The sequence below is a fragment of the Rhinolophus ferrumequinum genome, chromosome 21 (genome assembly GCF_004115265.2).
Source record: "Rhinolophus ferrumequinum isolate MPI-CBG mRhiFer1 chromosome 21, mRhiFer1_v1.p, whole genome shotgun sequence".
Lineage (NCBI taxonomy): Eukaryota > Metazoa > Chordata > Mammalia > Chiroptera > Rhinolophidae > Rhinolophus > Rhinolophus ferrumequinum.
Genome location: NC_046304.1, coordinates 28,937,625 through 28,961,456, shown reverse-complemented (window position 1 = coordinate 28,961,456; position 23,832 = coordinate 28,937,625). Strand labels below are relative to the sequence as shown.

General features: G+C 40.0%; 1 protein-coding gene across 1 annotated transcript in view; it reads left to right on the top strand.

The window, feature by feature from the left end:
* The window catches only part of ANKFN1 (ankyrin repeat and fibronectin type III domain containing 1), a 287,775-nt gene that overhangs the window by 120,393 nt on the left and 143,550 nt on the right, over nucleotides 1–23,832 (top strand). Inside the window, 1 exon segment of the mRNA XM_033091652.1 lies at nucleotides 20,925–21,059. Within this exon segment, the coding sequence (XP_032947543.1) occupies nucleotides 20,925–21,059 (135 nt within the window).

Genomic DNA, 23,832 nt, shown 5'->3' with positions numbered 1-23,832 from the left:
CCTGTTGTGCCCTAGGCTTCCTTCCCTCATCCCCCTCTCCCAGATGTTCTCCAGGCAGGAATGACTCTGACCTCTCCCGCGGTATTCAGATCTTACTCATTCTTTAAAGTCTTATGCAAAAGCTGTCTCCTACACAAAGCCTTCCTAACTTCAGTGGAAAGGAATCCCTCCATGCTCTAAATATCTCTGGGGCGGTTATCATTCTTTATTGTATTTACATTTGAGTATGTCTTAGCTTGCTTAGGAGACTCTAGGGTTCTTGAAGACAGCATCCCTATGTCTTTAACATCAGTCTTGGCTTTGAATCCTAGATCTGCCCCTTCTAGGCAATCTTACGTATAATTGCTAACTCTCCCTGTGTGGCTCCTTCCTCCTCTGTAAAATGGAGATAGTCATGGTACTGACCTCTTAGAGTTCGAGTGAGCTGGCACCAAATCTAGCATATAGTAAACTCCAATAAATGTTAGCGCCTTTTATTTCTATTCTCCAGTGCGATTCCAATAGTACATTTGTGCTCCATAAGCATTTGTTTATTGACTGTACTAATGAATGAATAGTGTAGTTAAATTCATACACACTCCTCTGAATTCTCAGGGCTCGATGGGGAGTTGATATTTGCCATGTGTCTATGAATCTATTATAGAACTCAATGAACCAATGCTCCTCTTTTATTCTCAGGACAGGTGTGGGGTGCAAATAGGTAAATTTTCTGTCTTGAGAAAGCTGCCATCAGCCATCTCGTTTAGACCTCGTTGAGCTCCATGTTTTCACCCATGAAATAGGAATTATAACGCTGATCTGTGATTTTTGCCTGGATACAAGAACCCAAGGAGGACTAGGCCTGTAGGGAGAAATTTTATAAACAGGGACTGTTTGGGCTAATTTGAAGAATCGGAGCATGAGTTTATAAATTAGCATATTTCAGCTACAGAGCTTCCAATCACACAGCACTCTAGATGTCGCTCAATGAGGGCATAGGGCAAAACCAGCTGCTTTTTGGGTTTGTCAAGCATCTCAAGTTATTTCTCAGGAGTTGGGGTTTGGCAAAGCCTGAAACCCACATTGCCAAGTCCTTCTTTCCCCCTTAATTTTTAAGCCCATGTGTATTTTAAGGGAAATTTAATCCGTATGTTTCTGTTTCCTTTACACTTAACTCATAAAAATGGTTTGTCAGAGCAATTTGATGTCCCAAAAATCTTTGGAGCCTTTATAATGATATTTTTTAACCTTTCTTCCCTCCCTTAGACACAGGAAATTGCGTTTTTTAAAAGAAAATGAATCAAACCAAAAGTCTCAAGGTCAGTCAGTATTGATGGGTCAGACACACAAGCTCAAGGAGCTGTGCATTTGGGAAAATGGCATCTTCCACGGCTCCTAAAAGGAGGCCAGCCCTGAGGGTAGGAGAAAGATCGATTTCATATGCAAGCAGATGGCAATAATTGGCAGTGTGTTGTGATAGGGTCCTCAGATATTTGATTATTGGCCCAGTAGTCTGACAGTCTCTCTCCCCACTGTGCTTCTGTATTAGGAGGTATGTTCCGTAGAATTTGGGTCTCTCCACCTTAGTCAAATCCTGAAATTCAACACCAGAAGTTCGTGCACACAAGAAGTTTAAAAGAATTGAGACCACTAATTCTATAATACAGTAACTGTTTTTCAATCTAGTTTTCCGCATCATCCCTGGAGAGACAAAAACAGGAGTCTGCATGCTTGTGTTAATAGTCATAGGAAGTGTTCTGACAGAGCTTTGTAAAGATGGCATTCCTCCAGAGTTAGTGAGTTTGCTGTCACAGGAAGGATTCACATAATCCCCAGATCCCCACAGGGCAGGCAGAAATGGACCACCACACGTTAATACTGCATCTCAGCCATAAGAGGGGATACCTGGGGTTGCTGACCTGCCTCAGATCCAGGTTAGTAGTCATGCTACCTCTTCCACCATCAATTGGAGTTACACTCTGGTCAGGCCCCTTCTGGCAGCATGTCCCCTGCCAGATTGGATTGGGTCCCTCTGGGCATGAAGGGTCGCAGAGTGTCACCGCGTGTGGCATGTAATAATAGTTTGAGACAGATCAACCGTAATGACTTGGTTTAATCCACAATGCCTCAAAATCATTTGGCTGGCTTATCCCTTCCCATTTTCACTGTATGGCCTTAGAACTCTGTGACATAATGGCCTGAGCTGAGGCTTTCCCCCCCACAGGGCCGAAAAAGCCATGTGGACGTTCATCTCCTAAAGCAAAGTTACAAGTAAGAAACCCAATCAAAGAATGTCCTGATGGCTCTGCCATTTTGAAATGAGGATAGGTGCAGAACAGCTGACTCATTGAATGAGGAAGATTCAGAGATTTAAAGGAATTCTATCGCTGAGCTTAACGATAGCGATGGAACAATGAAATTCTGGACCTGGATGGCTGAATGAAGAGTAAAAGATGGGCCTTTCAATAGAACATGCACGCCAAACCAGGGTCCTGATACTGCATAGTGCTTTCATTTTGGATGTTGGATGAGAATAGAAAACAACTGACAGGAAGTGGCCAGTCTTGGAAATTCAGTGAATCCATAGGGCCTGATGAATATCAAGGTTTTACATGATTGATAAGTTGTAGGCAAGAGCACTAGTCAGAAATCTACTCTTCAATAGTCTAGGCAGAGGCAAACGTATACAAATGTACTCTATGTATTAATGCTTTGAGCCAGGCTGTGGATCAAGTGTTTACATCACCTTACTGATTTCACATGATAACGTTATAAGCTAAGTATCATATCCCCATTTTACAGATGAGGAAACTGGGGCTCTTAAAGTAACTTACTGGGGAGATTAAGTAACTTGCCCAAACTTGTATAGTTAATGAAAGTGCTGGAATTCTAACCCTAATCTGTCAAACTCCAAAGTACATGGTCTCTCTTTAAAAGAAAAATATCTTTGTCTATAAAAATTATTAATACTAATAGTAACCTATTCAAACATATAGAAACATGAAGAGTACAGAAATAAACTCCCTCATAATCCTAACCCCTCTACAGATAACCATATTAATAGCATAGAGTATGTTTCTCTCTGTGTCTACTACCAAACCTAGAGACACACTTTTACAATTTTTTATGCAAAAATTAAAACTGTTCCAGAACTTATTTTTTAAAATGTCTTGAATATCTTTCTATATCAATAATACATATCTACCAGGTCCTTTTTAATTACTGCATAATATTTCACTGTAAGGATTGCTATGGTTTTAAATGTATTGAATAGTTTTGATTGGTTCCAACTTTTGGCAACTGGAAGCACTACTGCAATGAAATGTGCATGGTTTGTTCAGATGTTATTGCACATTTGTGGATCACTACAGGATAATTTCCTAGGAATGGATTTGTTGGATGAAATAATATACAACCCATGCGATGTCTACTATACAAGGCCACTTCCCTTGACTTCCTTTGGCTTTCAAGTTCCTTTGATTTCTGAGTAATCGAATACCAAATTTTCAGAGCAGTAACTTTATCTTTCTCTTGGACTTCATTGCTAGGGAATCTGAGAGCCAACAATTCCATTAGATTTGAGGAACGAGCAACATAGTCCAACACTAAAGCAGAACAGTTAGCAGATTTCTGAAAATGTCTTTTTATTCAATATCACAGTCACTACTTATTGATTTTTAATTTTGTGCAAAGCACTGCACTGGATCCTGATTAAGCAGTGGTAAGTCAAGTAGCATACCTCCAGGCCACTAGAGTAAATGGTGGTACAAAATCCATCTGCCACTCAGCACCAGACTGCTGCCATCCAGGCAGACACAGCCATGGTGTTACTAGAACCACTCCTGAATGTTCTCTTTAGTTTTCATGGCATGGAACCATTCACGGGAGGTACACTGAAGGGAGGTGAAACATCAGACTACTAGAGCAGGCTGTTTTCACCGTTTTCATTAAACTTTGAATTTTGAATAACTGTAGCTCCACATGCTGTTGTAAGAAATAACACAGGGAGATCCTGTGTGCCCTTTACCCAGTCTCCCCCAGTGGTGACATCTTGCAATAACAATATCACAACCAGGATATTGATATTAATGGAGTCAAGAAACGGAACATTTCCGTCAACAAAGATCCTTCCCATTATTCTTTTATAACCACACCCACTTCCCTGCTGCTCCCACTCCCTCCTTAACCCCTGACAACCACTAATCTCTTCTCCATTCCTACAATTTACATTTCAAAAATGTTATATAAACGGAATAATGTAGTATGTAACCTTTTAAGATTGGCTTTTTTACTCAGAATAATTCTCTAGAAATTAATCTGTGTGTGGTGTGTATCAAAAGTCTGTTCTTTATTATTAATGAGTAGTATTCCATGGTATGGATGTACCATAGTTTCTTTAACCATGTATCCAGCAAAGCCTATCTGGATTGTTTCTAGTTTGGAGCTACTATGAATAAAGCTGCTATAAACATTATAGACAATTGTGTACAGGTTTTTGTGCCAAAACTGGTCTTCATTTCTCTGAGCTAAGTGCATAGTAGTGCAATTGCTGGGAGATATTTACTTTTTTAAGAAACTCTCAAACTTTTTCCAGAGTGACTGTACCATTTTACAATGCCACCAGCAATATTTGAGTGATCCACTTTCTCTTCATCCTCACCAGCTTTTGGTATCATCAGTATTTTTTGTTTTAGCCATTCTGATAGGTTTGTAGTGGTATCTCATTGTGGTTTTAATTGCATCTCCCTAATGGGTAATGAGGTTGAATATAATTTCATGTACTTATTGCTTATTTGCTATCTGTATATCCTCTATGTGAAATGTTTCTTCATGTCTTTTGCCCATTTCCTAATTGGAATATTTGGTTTTTAATTACTGAGTTTTGAGAATTCTTTACATATTCTAGATACCAGTTCTTTGTCAAACATGTGGTTTGAAAATATTTTTTTCCCATTCTGCAGCTTGTCTTTTTATCCTCTTAATGGAATCTTTCACAAAGCAAAAATTCATTTTGAGGAAGTCCAGTTTATCAATTTTGCTTTTATGGATTGTGCTTTTGGCATCAATACTAAGAACTCATTTCCTATTCCTAGATCCTGAAGATTTTTTCCTATCTTTTTTTCTAGAAGTGTTATAGTTTTAGATTTTACATTTAAGTATATGATCCATTTTAAATTAATTTTTATAGAAGGTGTGAGGCTATGTCAAGGTTCATTTTTTTGCCCATGGATGTCTAATTGTTCCAGCACCACTTGTTGTGAAGCAGTCTTTTCTCTGTTGGATTACTTTGGCACCTTTGTCTAAAAAACTCGGTTGGGCATGTTTGTGTGGGTTGATTTCTGAATTCTCTATTCTGTTCCATCAATATAGGTGTCTAAATCTCTGGCGATACCACACAGTATTGATTACTGTAGCTGTGTGATGAGTCTTAAAGTTAGGTAGACTGATTTCCCCCACTTTAGTTTTCTTTTTAAAAATTGTTTTAGCTATTCTAGTCCCTTTACTTTTCCACCTGTATTTCAGAAAAACCTTTGTATTTATGAAAAATTTTGCTGGGATTTTTATAGGAATTGTATTAAAACTATATGTTACCTTAGGGTAATCGACATCTTTACTATGTTGAATCTTCCAATTCGTGAGCACAATATGTCTCTACATTTGCTAAGATTTTTTTTTGGAAATCAATGTTTTATAGTTATCAGCATACAAATCTTGTACCTGTTTTGTTAGATTTACACCTTAGATTTCTTTTTTTTTTTGAGCAATTGTAAATGATATTGCATTTTAAAATTCAGTATCCATATATTTGTTGCTAATATATAGAAATACAATTGAGTTTTATATGTTCATCTTGTATCCTATGACCTTCTTGAATTCACTTATTAGTTCTAGGAGGTATATATATATATATATTCCCTGGGGTTTTCTCTGTAGACATTTCATCTGCAAATAGTGACAGTTTTAGTTCTTCCTTTTAGATCTGTATTTCTTTTCTTTCTTTTTCTTGCTTTACTATACTACCTAGAACTCTCAGTACCATCATGAATAGGTGTTGAGAGTTAACATCAGTGGACTTACTCCTGATCTAAGGGGAAAAGCATTCAATCTTTCAACTTTTACTATAATGTTAGTTGTAGGTTTCTTGGTACATGTTGTTTATTGAGCTGAGGATGCTTCCTCTATTCCTATTTTTCTGAGAGTTATTATAATGAATGAATATTAAATTTTGTCTAAGTTTTTTTCTACATCAACCAATAAGATCATGTCCTTTGCCCATTGAGTTTTCTTCCTTAGTCTCTTAATATGGGGAATTAACATGATTGATTGATTGATTGATTGATTTTCAAATATTGAACTAAGCTTGCATGCCTGGAATAAACACCACTTAGTCATGTTTTATAATTAATTCTCTTTATATATTGCTGAATTCTATTTACTAATATTTGGTTAATGATTTTTACATCGACATTTCTGAGGTATATTGGTGTGTGGGGTTTTTGTTTTGTTTTTTGTTTGTTTGTTTTAAAGGTAGCATCTTTGTCTGGTTATCAGGGTAATATTATATTCATAAAATGAATTGGGATGTCATCCTACCCCTTCTATGTTCCAAAAGAGATTGTATAAAATTGGTGTTCATTCTTCCTTAAACGTTTGGTAGAGTTCAGTGAAAGTGTCTGAGCCTGCAGATTTTTTTTTTGGCGGGGGTGGGGAGAGTTAAATTATGAATTCAGTTTCCTTAATAGTTAAAGGACTTCTCAAATGATCTATTTCATATTGAATGAGTGTGATAGTCTGTTTTTCAAGAAAAGTGTATTTTATCTAAGTTATCAAATTTATATTCGTAGAATTATTTCGTTTCCTTATTATTCTTTTATTTATTGCGATCCCCATTTAATTACTAATATAGATAATTTGTATCTTCTATCTTTTTTTGATAGTCTTAATAGAGGTATCAATTTTTTTGATTTTTCTCTTTTCTAATTTATTTCTGCTCTTACCTTTATTATATCCTCACTTCTGCCTGATTTAAGTTTATTTTCCTCTTTCTCTAGAAATAAAAATTAAATTTGACAAAGAGAATGTTATTTTCATGTGAAACATTTGATGAACCAACCATTAATGAGGAAGACAAGTTTAAAATTACTTTTTCTCAAAATTAAAGATACAGTGATTGAATACTTAAACAGGCTTTTTAAATTATAGACAAATCATGAAGCCACTTTTAATTTTTTATATAATCTCCACAAGTGACAGGAAATGTCAGAGGAAACATTGAAATGACATTGTATGCATTTACATTTAAAATTTAATTCAGACTTAAACAAAACGAAATTGTATAGAGTTAAATCTTTTTGAAAAAATTATTCTTCAAGAATCATCAGTTGTAAGTTTACAAAAATGTATATTCAAAAATTATTTATCAAATACGTATTATTATAACCTATAAAATATTCTTAATCCAGTAATAATTACATCAGCAGCTAGATCCTCTCAAAATTAAAAATCAGCAAAAAGTATTTGTGACCTAGCGTTTACCAAGAGTGAACAACTGATGTTGCTGTCAATTACATCAACTGAAAATGAAGTTACTAAAATTATAATTTTGATGACCTAAAAAACAAATTAACAGAAAAGTAAGCCAGAAAAATCATATGGCCAATCAACATCATATTCATAAAATCTTATTATTTATTGTATTATATAAAAATTTGACACCAAAATACTGCATTTTTTGCAAGTTGACATAGTTACTCACTCTGTGTCTCACTCGTAATCCCAATGGCCCTGCCTGAACTCAGGACCCCCTTTCCCCTGCTGGTCTCTAGTTGTGTAGCCTTTGATCACCCATTGGGGACATTACTATAATAACTTGCATCCTCACATCTTCCCAAACTTGTATCTGACTTTGTCATTCAGTGAGCATTTGTAGAGCATGTACTGTGTACTGGGCACTGTGCTACACCTTGGGGTATTATGGTAAACAAAAGATGGATTCCCTGCTTGTATGGAACACACAGTCTAGAAGGAGGAGACTAATAAAGCCCAGGGAAAGAAATACTAATTGCAAATTATGGCTGGTGCTTTTGGAAAAACAACAGGATGTTGAGATAGAGATTGATGGGGATAAGGGAAAAATATTTCTTGTCTGAGAAAATGCCATTTTAGCCAAGATCTGAAGGATGAAAGAGAGCCAGAACTGTGGAAATAGGGACAAACGTTTTAGGCAGATGGAACAGTATGTACAAAAGCCTGGAGGAGAACCCTCATAGAGAGCTGTACAGATTGTTTCTGGCACAAACAGGCCTGGCCCAAGGGGTCAAAAGGTGCTGAAATCCAGCCTGTGTGTGCTCCCTAAGCCATGTGCCATGATGAGGGGGAAAGGAAGAGGTTTGTTTTTCTAATTCTCACAAAGACACCACCATATGGGCTCACAGTAGCCCTGGCCACAAGGTAGAAAGGGGTAGTTATTAGCCCTGTCCTCAGCCTGAGTTCACATCCTGGGATCTGCACTCAGCTTTCAGGTGCATGTCTCCATATGCCTGTCCATAAGCCTACTCTATGTTTGCATTTATCTATCAAATGGCAACAACTCAAATTTATGTCACATTTTATATTTGTTTTAAATCTCACCCAGTCTTCCAATATCTCTGTAAGGTAGCTAAGGCAGGCATTTTTTCCTTTAGATGTATTATACATGCAATAAAATGAATAGATGTTAAGCGTTTGGTTAAATATGTTTCAATGATTGTATACACCCACCTATGCAACACCTAAATCAAATATAGAACATTTCCAACATAGCTAAAAGTTTCCTCCTCCACCCTCCAGCCACACATCCCAACACCGCAGTCCAAAGCAACCACTGTTTAATCTCTACCACTATTGTGATCAGTTCAGCCATTTCTCGGTCTTCATAGAAATGTAATTGTGCAATAACTCTGATATTGTAGCTGGCTTCTTTTGCTCAATATAATGTTTTGTTTTTGTTTTTGAGAATTGATTCAGTCACATAGTTAGGTATCTCTATAGTTCGTTCCTTTTTATTATTGAGTAATATTCCATTGAATGAATATACTGCAATTAGCTGATTTGTTATCCTATTGATGGCATTTGGACTGTTTCCAGATTGTTTATTTTGACAAAAGCTGCTATAAATATTCTTGTACAATTCTTTTTGTGGGTATCTGTTTTCTCTTCTCTTTTGGGTAAAAGTCAAGGTAGAATTCTGAGTCATAATGTACATTATATTTAATATTATAAGAAACTTCTAGACAGTGCTCCAAAGTTATTATATACCGTTTTACACTCTCATCATAATCTATGTGTTGTTGTTTGACATCTTCACCAACATTTGGTGTTAGTCATTCTAGTGGGTGTAAACTGGCATCTCATTGAGGCTTTATTTTGCAAATCTCTGATGACTAATCAAGTTGAGCACCTTTTCATGTGATGATTGGCCATTTGTATATCTTCTGTTGTGACCTGTGTGTTCAAGTTTTTTTGTAAGGTAACTACTATTAATTCCATTTTATACGTAAGAAAACTGAGTCTCCGAAGTCAATTGAGTTGCCAAAGACTCACAGCTAACAAGCAGCAAGCTCAAGTGTTTTACTCCCATCTCCTAACTCAAACTGATATTTCATTTCCAATATATTGGACTTTTTCCCACAATAGATCCCAACCTCAGCTTCCTCATCTGTAATGTTCTACAGGTCTCTGAGCCTCATGGCCTATCAGACAAGCGTGCGGTAGAAAAGAGCAGATGTGGAGAAAAGAAATGGGGAATGATTTTAGGTTAACTGAAAACAACAGTGATTCTCTTTCAAACAGAACTCAAAGCCATTCCACTCTAACTCTGAGGCCCTTGTGTGATGCCTGATGCCATCTCAGGCAGGAATCTACTCTCGGTCTCAAGTACGCAGTGCTGCCAAGCTCAAAATAAACTCTTCTTGTTCAAGGGCAAATGTATTTCACTGGGCTACGTGTAACTCCCTTCAGCCTATTTGGTTTTAATTCAATCAGTTAAAATAACCACAATTTCTCCTGTCCATATGCCACATTGCACTAAATTAATATTTGGTTGATGAAGTGTAAATGCTCATAAGTGCTGGATTTTCCCTCATATATCTGGAGGAGGTGGTGAATACGTAGTGTGTGTTTTCTGATTTTTTTTTTTTTTAAAGTTTGAGAAGTAAATGCGTTTTTGGAGTTGGACTGTCATGGAAAATCCCTACTTTTCCTTGATGCTGAAGGTAAATCATTGAAGGAGCAGTGAGAATGAATAACTAGCTCGGGTTGTATTTGACACTGAGTCTGAGTGTTGAGGATTTGAGAACTAAGTGCAACTCTGTGACCTCCCTTTCTAATCAAGAGGAGACTATCCTAGCTAGACTGGCAGCACAGACGGAAGGCGCCTGTTGCAGTCCTTTTAATCCTCTCTGAGCAAAGTCTTGGAGTTTTCCCCTCCAATAATGAATGAAGTGAATAAGCCATTGAGCTTCTAATTCCATTCAGTGCCTTTGCACTCCTGCGAGGTGCATCCGGTAGGTCTGACAATGCCACAGAAGAATTTCCGTGAGCACTTGGCATATGGGGTCCTTGAAAAAGCTCTGCTGAGCAGTCTCACAAAGTAGCCAGTGCACCCCGTTCAGCCCCTCCCAGGTCTGCTTTCAGGGGAGTTCAGAGTCTGGGACAGAGTGAAGAAAGGGAAGTGAGACAGCAGTCTGAAGACAGAAGAGCTAGGCCAGAAATAAAAGGGCTGTGCCAATGTCTGTAAGGGGAAGACTGGAATAATATATAAGGCTAACATTTAACAAGAGGAATCTTTAAAGCCTTCTGGAAAAGTATTATTACAACTCCTTTTATCTTTCTTTTTATTTTTCTCTCTGTTTTTGTTGTCTTCTCATTCAATAAATGCCTTTTTGCTGCTGTGTGCTTTAGATCTGATGCTCCCGACATTTGTACAGCAAACTTGATCTGGCATTTTTAGGAGAAAGGGGAAGAAGTTTTTCCTTTCAGCTGAGAGTAATTTTAATGGTTTTTAATTGAATGGTTTAAGTGACAGTGTAGACTGCCTTTATAATTGTTCAGTCCTATCACATAAGAGTAGGTCTTTGTTATTACGTTTGTGCAAATACAAGAGGCTTTCCACATCTCCTTTAGCTGAGTGTCTTAGATTCTCATTGTGATTAATTACAAAAAATTCTCTCTTCTATACTAAGAGTTGATGTCATGAAGTTATGGAGATACACCGTGGGTCAAATTGGTGAGGTATTCCTTGTGGAGGTAAGAAGGTGAGCATTTTGGCAGGAGACCAGATCCCAAGCCAGCCACACAAATATTGTCTAAGGGACTCTCGGGCTGCAAAAGTAAATGGAAAAAGAAAACCTGGAAAAGAGGAAAGGCCTCTTTAGAGATTTATTTATTTATCAGTCAACCAAGGGTGAAAGGAGCCTTTCTGAAATTTGATTGTAGGGGCCTAGAATTCGACTTATACTTGCGCTCCAACTCCAAACAGAAATGTTCCTGGAAGAGTTTATGAGAACTCATTTTGACGGGCACTCAAGGAGAACAAAATAAATGAGGGTGGAAGGAGAATTTTCTCTATGGCTTGACTGACCAGATTACAACACTGGTCAAAACTACCCAGATTACTCATGCAAATCACTACCCACTGAGTGGGGGCCACCTAGGGTAATCAAAGAATCAAATGCTCCCGTGCCATATGGTAAGCGTGTAAAAAGCACCAGTCTCACCAACTCACAAATAGAAATGTCTTACTGGCTTTATCCAAAAAGAACTCAAACACATACAGGGTTCTATTAATGAGTGAGGCCCAGCTACATTAGTGGTTTTTTGTTTTTTTTTTAAAGCAAACATTCCTGATAAATAACCCATGTTTAAAGCAGATTTCAGTGCACTTTAGGGAAAGAAAGGTCACGTTATATTTTATATTTGTTCTGAAGTATCAGAACAGATTTCCAATATAAACCAAGTAGCTGGGTAGAAATAAAGCATTTTGTCTTTGTGGCATAGGTACTCTTTTTTTGAGCGACGTGCTCTAGTAGCCTTTTGATATCACAGCATATTAGAGCCTGAGGTGGGCTTCAAGAGGACCCCCTCAATTAATAAAAGAGAAATCTAAAAGTTTTGGGTTTTTTTTTCGTAAAGCGAGGGGAATCTTGGTCAGATCATTCTCAGAAAGGAGCGACTCAGCCTGCCTTCATCTTGGACTCCTAGGAAAGGTGTAAATCCCACCCACGTAGTTAAAGCTTCCTTGCAGGACTGCTGCTTATTTTGAAGTTAACAAAGGCCAAAGAAGCCTATTGTGAAATGTTTGTTTGGAGGACCAGAATCTAAACTTACCCTCCCTGTCATGGTCATTTTTTTTTAAGGAAGATGACAGATTTGAGCCGCCTGAGAGGAGAGACTCCCATCATGCTAGGAGTAAGAAGATGCTCTCTCTGGTGTGTTGGTTGTTATTGTTGTTTTCCATGTGCTTCTAGGGATCTCAGGTTTGTCACCATGGCTGAGGATGGCGCCGAGCATGTGGTGAACACTATGACACCAGTTTCCTTCCTGGTGTGTCCCTGAATGGCCGGCACAGTCAACACAGAATCAGACCATCTACATTTGTACTTTTGCTGCTGACAGCTTCATTGTGCCTGTGATATTCCGCTGGGTAATTCATTTCCCCAGCATGGCAATATCTCCTGATATGCCTAATGGGTTGAATGTAATTTTGTAAGCTTTCGAAGATGAATGTCTCCCCTTCTGCTTAGCTTTGCCCTAATATGGGAAACAATGATAGCTACCATTAGGAAACAGCTTTGTAGCGTTCGACTTTTTGGGGCAGGTTGGGTCTCCAAACCACAAAGGCAGGAAACATTAGTGATTGAAATGATACACTAGATGTGGGTCACTTCATGTCCCTTGGTACAACTTTTTTGCCTGCCTCTGCATTTACCCGTCAGATGGTGAGGGCATTCTACAAAATAAGCTGATCTTTGCCAGAGTATAAAATTAGGGAATGCATAGTTTCAGGAATAGGGTTGGCTCTGGCATGATATGCGTACAGCCACTTACCAAGGCTGTCCTGAAATGGAAGAACTAGATGAGAAATGAGAAGTGTGACCCATGTATAGTATCCAGCACCCAAGCTGTAATTTTTCTTTAAACTTAGGGACAAAAGTATAAAATGCATCCCTTGGCGTTAACTTTAATTCGGTTCAATTAACCATAAATGTACTGAACATTATCTACCATGCACGGGACCCCAATCCTTGAGCTGAGAGGCAAAGGTCCAAGGTTAGTGAGGCCTGAGTCCTGCCCTCATGGAGATCTCAATACAGTAAGGAAAGTAGAGCCCCAAGTAACCGAGGAAGTTAGACTGTGCTGAAGAGTGCGGATGTAGTTACAAATACAACCACAGTGAGAGAAGAAAAATAACCTCATTCTACTTGGGGACATAAAAGAAAAAGTTAGTATGTAGCCTCTGAAGCTTGCTACCTTCACCCACCAGCCAATCTGAATTCTTTTGAGAGAATCTCGTCTCCAAAGAATCTTACGAGAGTTGACTTATTAGTTATGAGAGTTAGGACTCCCTATCTTGTCTGACTTCTAAGTGCTTCATCGTCGTCATTGATAAGGATCAGTTCCAAGTATCCCACATGAAAATGGAGAAGTCAACATTAAGATCGGTCTAAGACTCTTTCAGCTTGTCCTTTTTTTTTTTTTTTTTTTTTAAATCTACCACTGTATCTGTTTTCTTGACTTTAGAAAAGTCAATCCTACCAGGTAGACTCTTTCTTATTGGCAGCTAGAAAACAGAGATGGATTCTGTGCTAATACATTTAGCAACAGATGTTTTTGACTTTAAGATTCTCTTTACCAAAAAATAAATAAATCAATGAGGAGGAGGAGGAGAATACATAGGAGTAGAAGGAAGAGTCTGCCTAAAATCCAGCAGTCATTTATCCTTCAGTGTGTTGACACATCAGCCTGACCCCTTTGACTTTATGTTGAACACTTACTTGCCTTCTGGACTTCAGTTTTCATGCTTCCTGGTGAATATTTATACGGTTTGATGGGTAGGTGTACATGTACATAGGATTCTGAAGCCATGTTGAAACCAAGCAGTCTACCAATTGCTTCATTGTCCTGATCTGAGTAAACTCTTTCTCTGAATTATGAATACATGAATGACCAAATCCTAGGGCATTAGCAATTTCACTCTTAAATTATTTGAGAATTCTGCATGACATTCTTAAAGTGAAGATGCAAAAAATCATCTTGGGCTTTGAGCTGCAAATAAAAGACCACCCCCAGAGAAATGGCCAAAATGAATGTTGTAAATGTCTCTGTGACGGCTCCTAGTCCTCCCGCATCATTCCACTGCAGCCCAGGTCTCACTGTACAGAGGCATGATCGAGATCCAGTTAGCAACCCATTTATTGGAAATGCTATTCTTTATCAAATCTAGTGCATCAAAGAATGTAGATGGCCTTAGGGACGATAGTAAGAAGGGACCTGTGCTAATTCCTCCTGGAGAGATTTAGGTGAATACTGCCACCTATCGATAGGTGAAATATATGCCACAAATTCTTCCTCTGACCTGACATGGTGCTAACGCTTATCAGAGCAGATCTCATGACTCAGTTGGCCAAAACATTTTAATAGCCCCACGTCCATAATTCTTCATGTCTTTGTAATGAAAAATAAGTATGTTATACTAAGTCAAAACAACTCACAAATTGTATTTCTGATAAGAGGCAAAGGAATGAGGCCCAAATGCCATGAAGTGTGCAGATGGAGATCTGGGTTTTAATCTCAGTTCAGCCCGGTAGTGTACACGAACAAGTTAATTCATTTCTCTGAACCTTTGTTCCCTCATCAATAAAAAGTGGATAATCCTGTCGGTATGGTGTGAGAATTCAGTGATAGTACCGCAGGGCACACAAGAGGTATTTGATAAAGGGCAGCATTTATGATTATTTTTCCACCACGCTATGAGCAGTACCTATTTGTAATGTAATGATTGGTAGGTAAAATGACAAACCACATCACGTGTCAGACTCTGGTGAACTGCTCTGCGCTGCTCAATTATCTTTCGGCAATACTACTTGTCTAGTATAGTATCTTTGACCTCCAAAATTAGGACAGTGTGAACATAAATATTAGAACTTTAAGTGTGCCAATTGAGAAAATGAGGATAAATGGGCTTCATTACTAAATGTCTCCTGACTGCCCTAGAGGATATATGGGGCTGAGCAGATAAAGAAGTATGATAAAACTTTGGAGCTGTGTATAAATGGGGCTTTGTGACCTGCTGGATAAGGTTGAGACTTAGAGCCAGAGCTAGGAGGTTCACATTCCTTCCTCGGCATGGTGTGGGGGATCCCAGGCTCACACAGACAATAGGGGATTCATAGCTTGAGAATTCTAATGATGACTGAAAGGAGGGTGGCAGCCAGAACAAGAAGACTTTTCAGAAGCAGGGACCCTGATTATCACATCGGTGCTACAGCCTGGAGAGAGGCTGCTGAGAGGCTGTATGAGGCCGTTCTTGGAAAGCTGTCAGTGAAGTGTTTGTAACCTCCTTAAGAAAATTCCACTTCTCAAAAATGCAACCCTGGAAAACATCTCACATGATTCATTCAGATAAACACTCTGTCATCAAATCACACTGGAAGTCCTACGAACCATCTCTTTTGGAAGAGTCTTTTTTGAATGTCACAAATCTAGTCTCCACGACTTAGAGGGGGGAAAAAAATCCAAAAGAAGGTTTCTCAGGATATTTTGGGACCTTTACTTTTAGTTCGAAAGGTCAACGGTGCTTTAAACAAAATAGTCAAGAAATACCGTGCCTCTGAACAGTCTGCACCTTTTGAAAAGGTCTGCTTTGAATTGAATAGCCAGTGCCCTCCCCCACCCCCTTTTCTTTTTTCTTTGGGGCTTAGAAATTGAGAGGGAGGAGGAGGAAGGGTTTCGCAGTCATTACTCACAACCTCGCACATAATAAGCATGTTCAGATACACCCTGGGGGGTTAGTTTTCTTTTCCTATTTTTTTGTCCCATTTTAGCAGCTTTCGATAAGTAGCACATTTTATTTTTGAAAAAAGAATCGGAGCCGTTCTTGAGCAGCCGCACCCTAAGGAAGGTCAGGAGATTAGGGAGCGGAAGTAGGCTGGCCAGACTCCGCTGACCACAGTAAGGGACCGCCGCTTTCTTCCCATAATTTAATTTTGAGACTTCAACGAAAAGGCACCCCTAAAAAAAAATTTTTTTTAAAGGAAAAAATATCTTTGCTGAAAAAGAGTGAAAAATTGTTAGAAAATGGTCATCAAAAAGTGATCAATTTAAATTTATGTCTTACAAACAAACCACATAGAACTAACCGCAGAGCAGACATGCATTTGCAATGACATATGCACAGTCTCAGAGTATGGGCATGATTTTACAAGAGAGCGTGGACACTAGTAGCTTCTGACGTTGGTGGTCTTTGGCCTGATTTCACCAGTATCCTAAAATTCTAAATGTCGCAGTTCACAAATGAGAGAACAGTAAACTAAAAGGAGCCTTTGAATTTCACTGGCCCAACTCCCTCATTTTACAAGTGGGAAAACTGAGACCTCATGGTAAAAAGACACTTGCCCAAGGTCACACAGCTGGTGAGAAGCAGCTCAAGGACTCAAGCTCAGGTGCTTCATCCCAAACTGGGGTTATTTCCACTGAGCTAAACAGCCTCGAGATGGGAAACTGCAAATCCTCTTTCTAAGGAAACTCTGCACCTATTCCTCTGCAAATGGCCCTGTGGGTTGCCAGAGATAGTCTGGCCTGTCACAGCCTGAAATGACTTCTGTAGCTGCTCCTAAATGGCTTCTTCAAAGCAGTTTAGGCACATGCTCATGGACCCAGTCTCCTGCTCTTTTCTCTATCTTCAAAAGGCGGGCAGAGCATGACATGAATGCCTAAATTATCTGTGTTTGTGTATTGGGATCGCTGGATGTTACCATCATCTGCCATCACACAGGTGAAAACTTTAAATAAAAGTCAGCTTCTTTCTCACTCTCACTCAGTTCTCCCCTGCTCTCACCTGTACCATTGATCAATCTCCTATGTTCTACCTCCCACATTTACCTCCTCATTTACAGTTTCACAGGCCCTCACCATCAATGTCTTCCTGCTTCCAGGTTCTTACCACTTCAGTTTATGGTCCACGGTGGCTAGACCACAGGGGTCTTAATCAGCGATACCTTGATACCTTCCTACATTCTCCTGCTCACATCCCCATCACCTACAGAATACGGCCCGGACTCTTCGGCGTAGTATTGGAGCACTCCCCAGTTTAGCTTCTGCCTACTTTTGAAACCTAAACTCCATTAGATCCCTCCTTCACCATTTTCTCCTGCCCAACTGGACTACTGTCCTTTCCCAAATACTCCCAGAACTCTGTGTGTTGACTCCATTCCCTTCTCTTCTTTTCAACTCCTAGAGGCCTTCGTTCCTCCAGGTCCAGGTCAAATGCACCTTCTCTGTGAATCCTCCCTAAGCATCCCAGAAGGAAGTAACAATTCTTTGCCGCTCCCTTGTCACATAGCTCATACCTTTTTTAATGACACTTATTTAATTCTGCCCTATAAGTTGCATCTCTCTCACTGAATAGATCTCTTTTATCTATGAAAAGATGTCTCATTCATCTTTATATGGGACACAAAGCACTTCATCAATATAATAATTTTCTTTCTTAATATTTATTGAGCACTTATTATCTGTAAGATACAAACTGGAAGGGCTGGAGGAAGATGACACAAAGTAATTAACATGCAATCTCTCTCTTCAGAGGAGCTTTAATGAGTGAGACAGGTTCACAAATAACCGAAGCAGGTGAACAGTTAACTGCGGGGGTGGAACTGGGTGGAGGGGAAGTGCTGAGTATGGAACAAACATTCTCAGTGCTCCAAATAGGAACACTGGTATTATGATATGGAAGGTGGGGTGAACGGGGAGTGGTGGAGGGAAAGAAAAGGCAAGGCTGCTTTTAAATCCTATCTCTGTGCTGTGGTCACTACTAGACTCCCATCTAGGTCTGGCCGATCCAAGCCCTCCTTCCCCTAATACCAGGGTAATCTTCCTAAAGCAAGACTGATCGTTTAACTCCCTGTTAAAATGTTTACTGTTGGATGCATCAAACATCGAATAATTGCAGGCTTATGCTAGGAATTGTGGAGAACACCAGTTTGTAACGATGAGACAAACTCCAGGAAACAGCTAAAGAACAAAAAGCAAGAACAGGCTATAAAAATGCTGGGGGAACAAAGTAAATGTGTACTCGGTACGGGTTGAGATTAGTCCAGAAGGAATACTCGGAGGAGGCCAGCCTTCTATGGATGGGCATTTGGCAACGAAAATTAGATGTGCCAAGTGAACTTTAGGGTTCCTCTCAATTTTCATACCCCCATTATTCCTTGAGATGGTTTATTCATTCACTCACACATACAGATACAGATACATGCTAAGCACTTCAACAAAATACTCACTAAATATGTATTGAATTCCTTCTATGTGCCAGGAACTCTGCTAGACACTGGAAACAGAGCAGCGAGTAAGAGACTTTTTACTGAAACTCGTACAGTGTAATCGGGATATTAAACAAGTAAATGCAACAAGATAATGTTGGAAGGGTATAAGCTGCTGCTATAGGATCACAGAGCAGGGAACCTCATAGCCCAGGGGACAGAAAAATATCTCTGAGAGGTGATGTTTAAGCCAAGATTCTAAGGACACGAATTAGTCAGACAAAAGGGACTGAACATTCAGGCAAAAGAATATCATATGCAGAATTCTGGAGTTAAGAGAGAGTATGGCATGTCAAAGGAGTTGAAAGACATTCCAAAAGACAGCCTGGAGGGTAAGTAAGAAGGTGGCAAGAAATTAGGCAAGAAGTCAGTAGAGCCAGGTTATGGAGAATGTTGCTGAAGTCTGTCAAAGAGTTTATATTTCATCAACGGACTTTTGGTACCATGAAAGTATTTGGCACGGTGTAGCTATCCTGTGCAGTACTTCATAAATGTCTGCTGAAGAGTGGATTAATGAATGAACGGATAAATGAATGTGTCTCCTTTGCAATGGATGCATTGCTTATGAAATGACTCAGACTGGAGTATGCCTTCCAGAAAGCAATGCCCCTGCTCCAGGAGGCATCGTGCCCTTAGGTCTGCAGGGCATATTGTACCATGACCCTTGTGAGGCAGCCCCTAACCTTAGTAGAGTCACTCAGAGTCCCCTGGCTTACCCCAGCAGATGGAATTTAAGTAAATCTGTATTCAAGTCCAAGTTTTTCTACAGAAAAGGGTGAAGTATTACCTGGCAATCGTGTAGGCTTAAGTGGAGAAAGGTTAGCCTGACTCCTTCTTAATTCTTTTTGAAAAAAACACACAAAATATAGCCGTCTGAACCTCAAGGGCATGAATATTCCCAAATTCGATGATTTGTAGCCATGCTTCCATGAACAAATAAGTTCCAGAGAGAGAGAGATGTTTGCCTTTCGTAGAAGAAAGAAAAAGTAAGACAATTGTGAAAAGCTAAACTGAGTTCGTCCCCTGGATATCCAGGTGTTATGAGTCCGTGAGCCTTGCCTCAGATCCCAGCTCCAGAACTGCACCTGTTGGGGGTGAGTGAGCTGCTAGGTGAGATGCTGTCTCTAGAAAGGGGGAGATTTTCAGGAACACAAGATGCCATTCCCAGGATACTAATTCATTACCAGGCCAAAAATTAACATTCTACCCCCTTGTTTATAACCAAGAGACTGTCTTCTGATTTGCTACAGAGTCCCATTCAAAACTGGGGAGTTGATTCGGCTCCAGGTATACATAAAAGACCACCATCAGTGCCTATTCGGAGGGTCCAAAATGATTTCCGAAGTCATCACAGCAGCTAAGCTTTCATTTAGCAGAGAGAGAATCTGAACAGAGCTTTAGAAAGATTCTTACTGCTGTTGCTAGGGACGTGTGTGTGTGTGTGTGTGTGTGTGTGTGTGTGTGGCATTCATATGTGCTCTCAATCGGCAGTGCCTCCCTAATATACTAGGCAGCCTGTGAAGGTCATTTGCCTTTCTATTTCAGAGAGAAACATGAAAAGTGCCTACATTAGCAGCTTTCTAGGAAATCCATTCTGTGTGTCTTCAGTCACACAAAGCATAACGTGAAAGGAGTCAGGTGCACACACAGGCGTGCCTGGCATGGAGGAAGCGCTGGAATCTTCCTTCTAACACTGGGTCTCTTGGTGTCCCAAGTCCCAGGTGTACAGACAACTTTCTTGGAACGCGCTCGGACAAAAACTCGAGCATTGGTTGAGCTGCCTCACCTGGATTTGGAGCTTTCTTAAGAAAGCCCTTCGCTCCTGCTGGGAGCTTGTAAAGGCTTGCACAGGTCCCCTGAGGTGAGGGGATGTAGCTGCCACCTGTGTGTGTCTGGTCCCAGGCCTGTGTGGGAGTGAGGAGGTGACTAGCCCCAGGAAAGCTGTAGGTCATTTGCAGTCACCTTGCTGGATGGGCTCTTGGATGCCTGATATTTCTTTCCCTGCATTTGATGAAGTGCAAAGCGAACTGGCTACCTCGCTGCCTCTTCACACATCTTGTGAGTGACAGTTGGTTCTGACTCAGTCTTGTTGGACATGAAGCTTGTTGTCCCTGCATTCTGTTCCTAACCTCACACACACAACAGGCTGAAGACACACGGCAGTCATATATCCTTTTACAACACACACAAGAGCTTCCCGGGGCTGCAGTCCCGAAATCCACCTACTTTCTGAGCCAAGCTGTCTCCCTCTCCCCTTCTCTCCCTGTGCATCATTTGCTCTTTTCTTTCACAGTACGAGTAGCTCAGTGATCATTGACTTCAGCTTTTGCCTGTAGTGATCCTGTTCGCATTTTATTCTTTACACAGAATCGGAAGGAGGTTTGCGTGCTTTGCGCAGAGACTGAGCCACAGGAGAAAGCAAAGCCAATGTGATTTATTGAATGAAAGCACTGGACAATTACCAACAACTTGCTCCTCTGCTGCCTCGAACAACCTCAACTGGTAAGTGAAATTTATTGTTGCCTTTCTTCACGCGAATGTGGGGCTTTCTTAGTCACTGATTGTTTTAAAAATGTGTATGTGTTGCTGCGGCTTCAATGATATAAAAAAACCTGCATCTTCCAAACTTAGCTGTGGGCAGTCTATGAAGAATGCACACGAGCACATACACACGCGGTGGTCTGCGACAGCATCACACAGGTCCCTGTGGAGAGGCACAGAGGGGGTGGGGAAGCCCCATAGCTGATACCTGGGCATTTGTTTGCAGCAAGCTTAAGGACACCATGTGCTTGCATAACTGATTGGCATTAACTATGAAAAACAAATGATTCTTTTTTTGTATAAGATCATTTTCTAATCGGGTTCCTGAATACCTGCAGAATACCTGTTGAATCAGGTAAAGACCCATCATGCTGATAATCCTGAATACAAACCCAGACATACTGCTGTCTTAAATCCAGTTTGCAAGCTAGGCATGCAGCGTGGAATGCCAGCATTTGGTCCTTCCTGAGTCACCGTGCCCACGAATAGCGTCGTGACTGTGCTGTTGAGGACATCTGCCAAGGGGACACAGTGGACATTGCCACATGCAAACCCTTTCTTGATCCACTGCCACTTTTACATCCATGTCTCTTAAATCCTTTATTCCATGAAGATTCATGGTTACTCCCTTGATTTCTTCGTTTCCTAAATAATATGTAAGCCAGCCTCTGTAGAAGGGGAAAGTGAATGGAAAAAGCGATTGCCTTTACCACCACCACCACCACCATCACCACCACCACCACTACCACCACCACCACCGTGTCTCCTCAGTCTTTTGTTTACCTCGCTACTGCAAGACTTTATGGCAGCATGAATCCACCATCGGTGGGCTCAGAGTCTTATATGAATGTCACGCAGAGTTTAATGTCTTTGGTGCACTCTGTCTGCACCATATCACTGGCCATTCAGATAAAGTGTCCTTGGGTGCTGACAAGGATGGATGATGTTGGAACACTGAGCAGCATGCTTCTCTAAATAAGAACCAAAGTTAGGAAATCTGAGAGATGGGTGACGTTTTTGCCTCGTAGAAAGTATCCCCAGGCCACTCAATCACAAGAGCAGGGTCATTCTCCCATGGTTTGGCTGTTTCACAAATGATGTCATCCTATCAGGAAGGAGACAGAATTGCCTCATGGTTAGAGATACCAGAATAACAGGGCACTTATGCCGGTTCCCAGACTGAGCGTGTACCTTGGGGAAATGGCCACACCCTCCCTGGATCTCCATTCCTCCATTCCTCCCATTCCTGATTGTTTCAAAGAAGATATGCTAAGCTCAATGAATGTATCCATGAGCTACTACTTAACGCTTCCTTGATAGAGGGTGCAATAAGCCATCAGGACCGTTGTCCACGCACTCTAATCTAGAGACCATGCCTAAGAAACCTACAATGTGCCGATGAGAAGCGTGTGTCTTCCCCCACCTAGGAGATACAGAGCACTCTGAAGGAAGTGTGATCCCCTTTAAGGGATTCAAAGGGGAGAATAGAGCTAGAAAATGGCATTTTAAAAAAAAATCCAAATTCAAATAAGCAGGTCACGTAAATAATTTTTTTCAATATTGATCAGTAATAACTGATTTTCTATGCTTATGATGCCAAGATACTGAAGATCTCAAATGTTTTGAAACAAATACACATGCAAATATTTTGGGGTAGTTAGTTCAAGGATGAATAGAATCCATGTATAGAACTTAGGGCAACTTTCAGTTGTTCAAATTACCCCTATACCTATGCACATGGAATTAGCAGCTGTAAATGTACTATGATTTGAAGCCAAAAAAAGAAAATTGTCATATTTCTAGGATTAAGTTACCTTAAATTCTTTCATAAGGGATTCAGTTACATATTATTGTCTTTTATAAAGTACAAATATTCTTAGGAGAAATAATAAATTAAGCCATTGATACCGTATCATAAATGAACGTATTAAATGTTTCCCATCTCAGGGGAAACTCAAAGAATGTTGCATTAATATTAGATTAATTCTGCTGCTTTCTGTTTATTTCATACCTTTCTCCAAGAATTTCCCTCTTAATTATGATTTCACTCTTGATCAGAAAATTAAGTAGCCTTTACAACAAGCTATTTTCTTGTTTTTCCAGAATGCCTGGATTAGACAATACCATCTAAGTTTCCTCTAAACCCTGAGTGTCACATTGTAGAAAGCTGAACTCACTGTCTTTCGCCTTTTAAATCCACTCTCCACCCTGTATTCCTTTTTTTACCCCCAATTATTGGTGGAGCATTATGCACCTAGTCAAGCAAAGCTATAGAAGTTCTCAGGTTTCCTGATTCCTTTAGCCCCTCCATCCAATCACTAACAAGTTTGGTCCTTTTCACTTCTTTCATTTTTTGAGTTTGTCCAGCCCTCCCCATCCCCATTGTCATATGCTGTAGTTGAAATCGTAGGGACTTTTTCAAGAGCTTCATACTTGCTTGTACCTTGTCCCTGGTTCCACCATCCTCACCGCCCCTTCAAATCACCTTCTGGATGCTACCAGAGTAATTCTCTAAAACACATACCTCAGCTTTTCCTTATAAAGTTCTCTAGTGCTTCCCTGTCGTGAACAGGTTGAAGTCTATAGCCTCCTCATGGCATGCAAAGCCCTGGCCTGGCCTACTACCTCTCCAGACTTCTTTCCCACGGCCCTGGAATGGTGGATGAATTACCACTGCGGACACTGACCTACCAGCAATACAATGGCATTTCCCATCTCCAAGTCCTAACCTGGA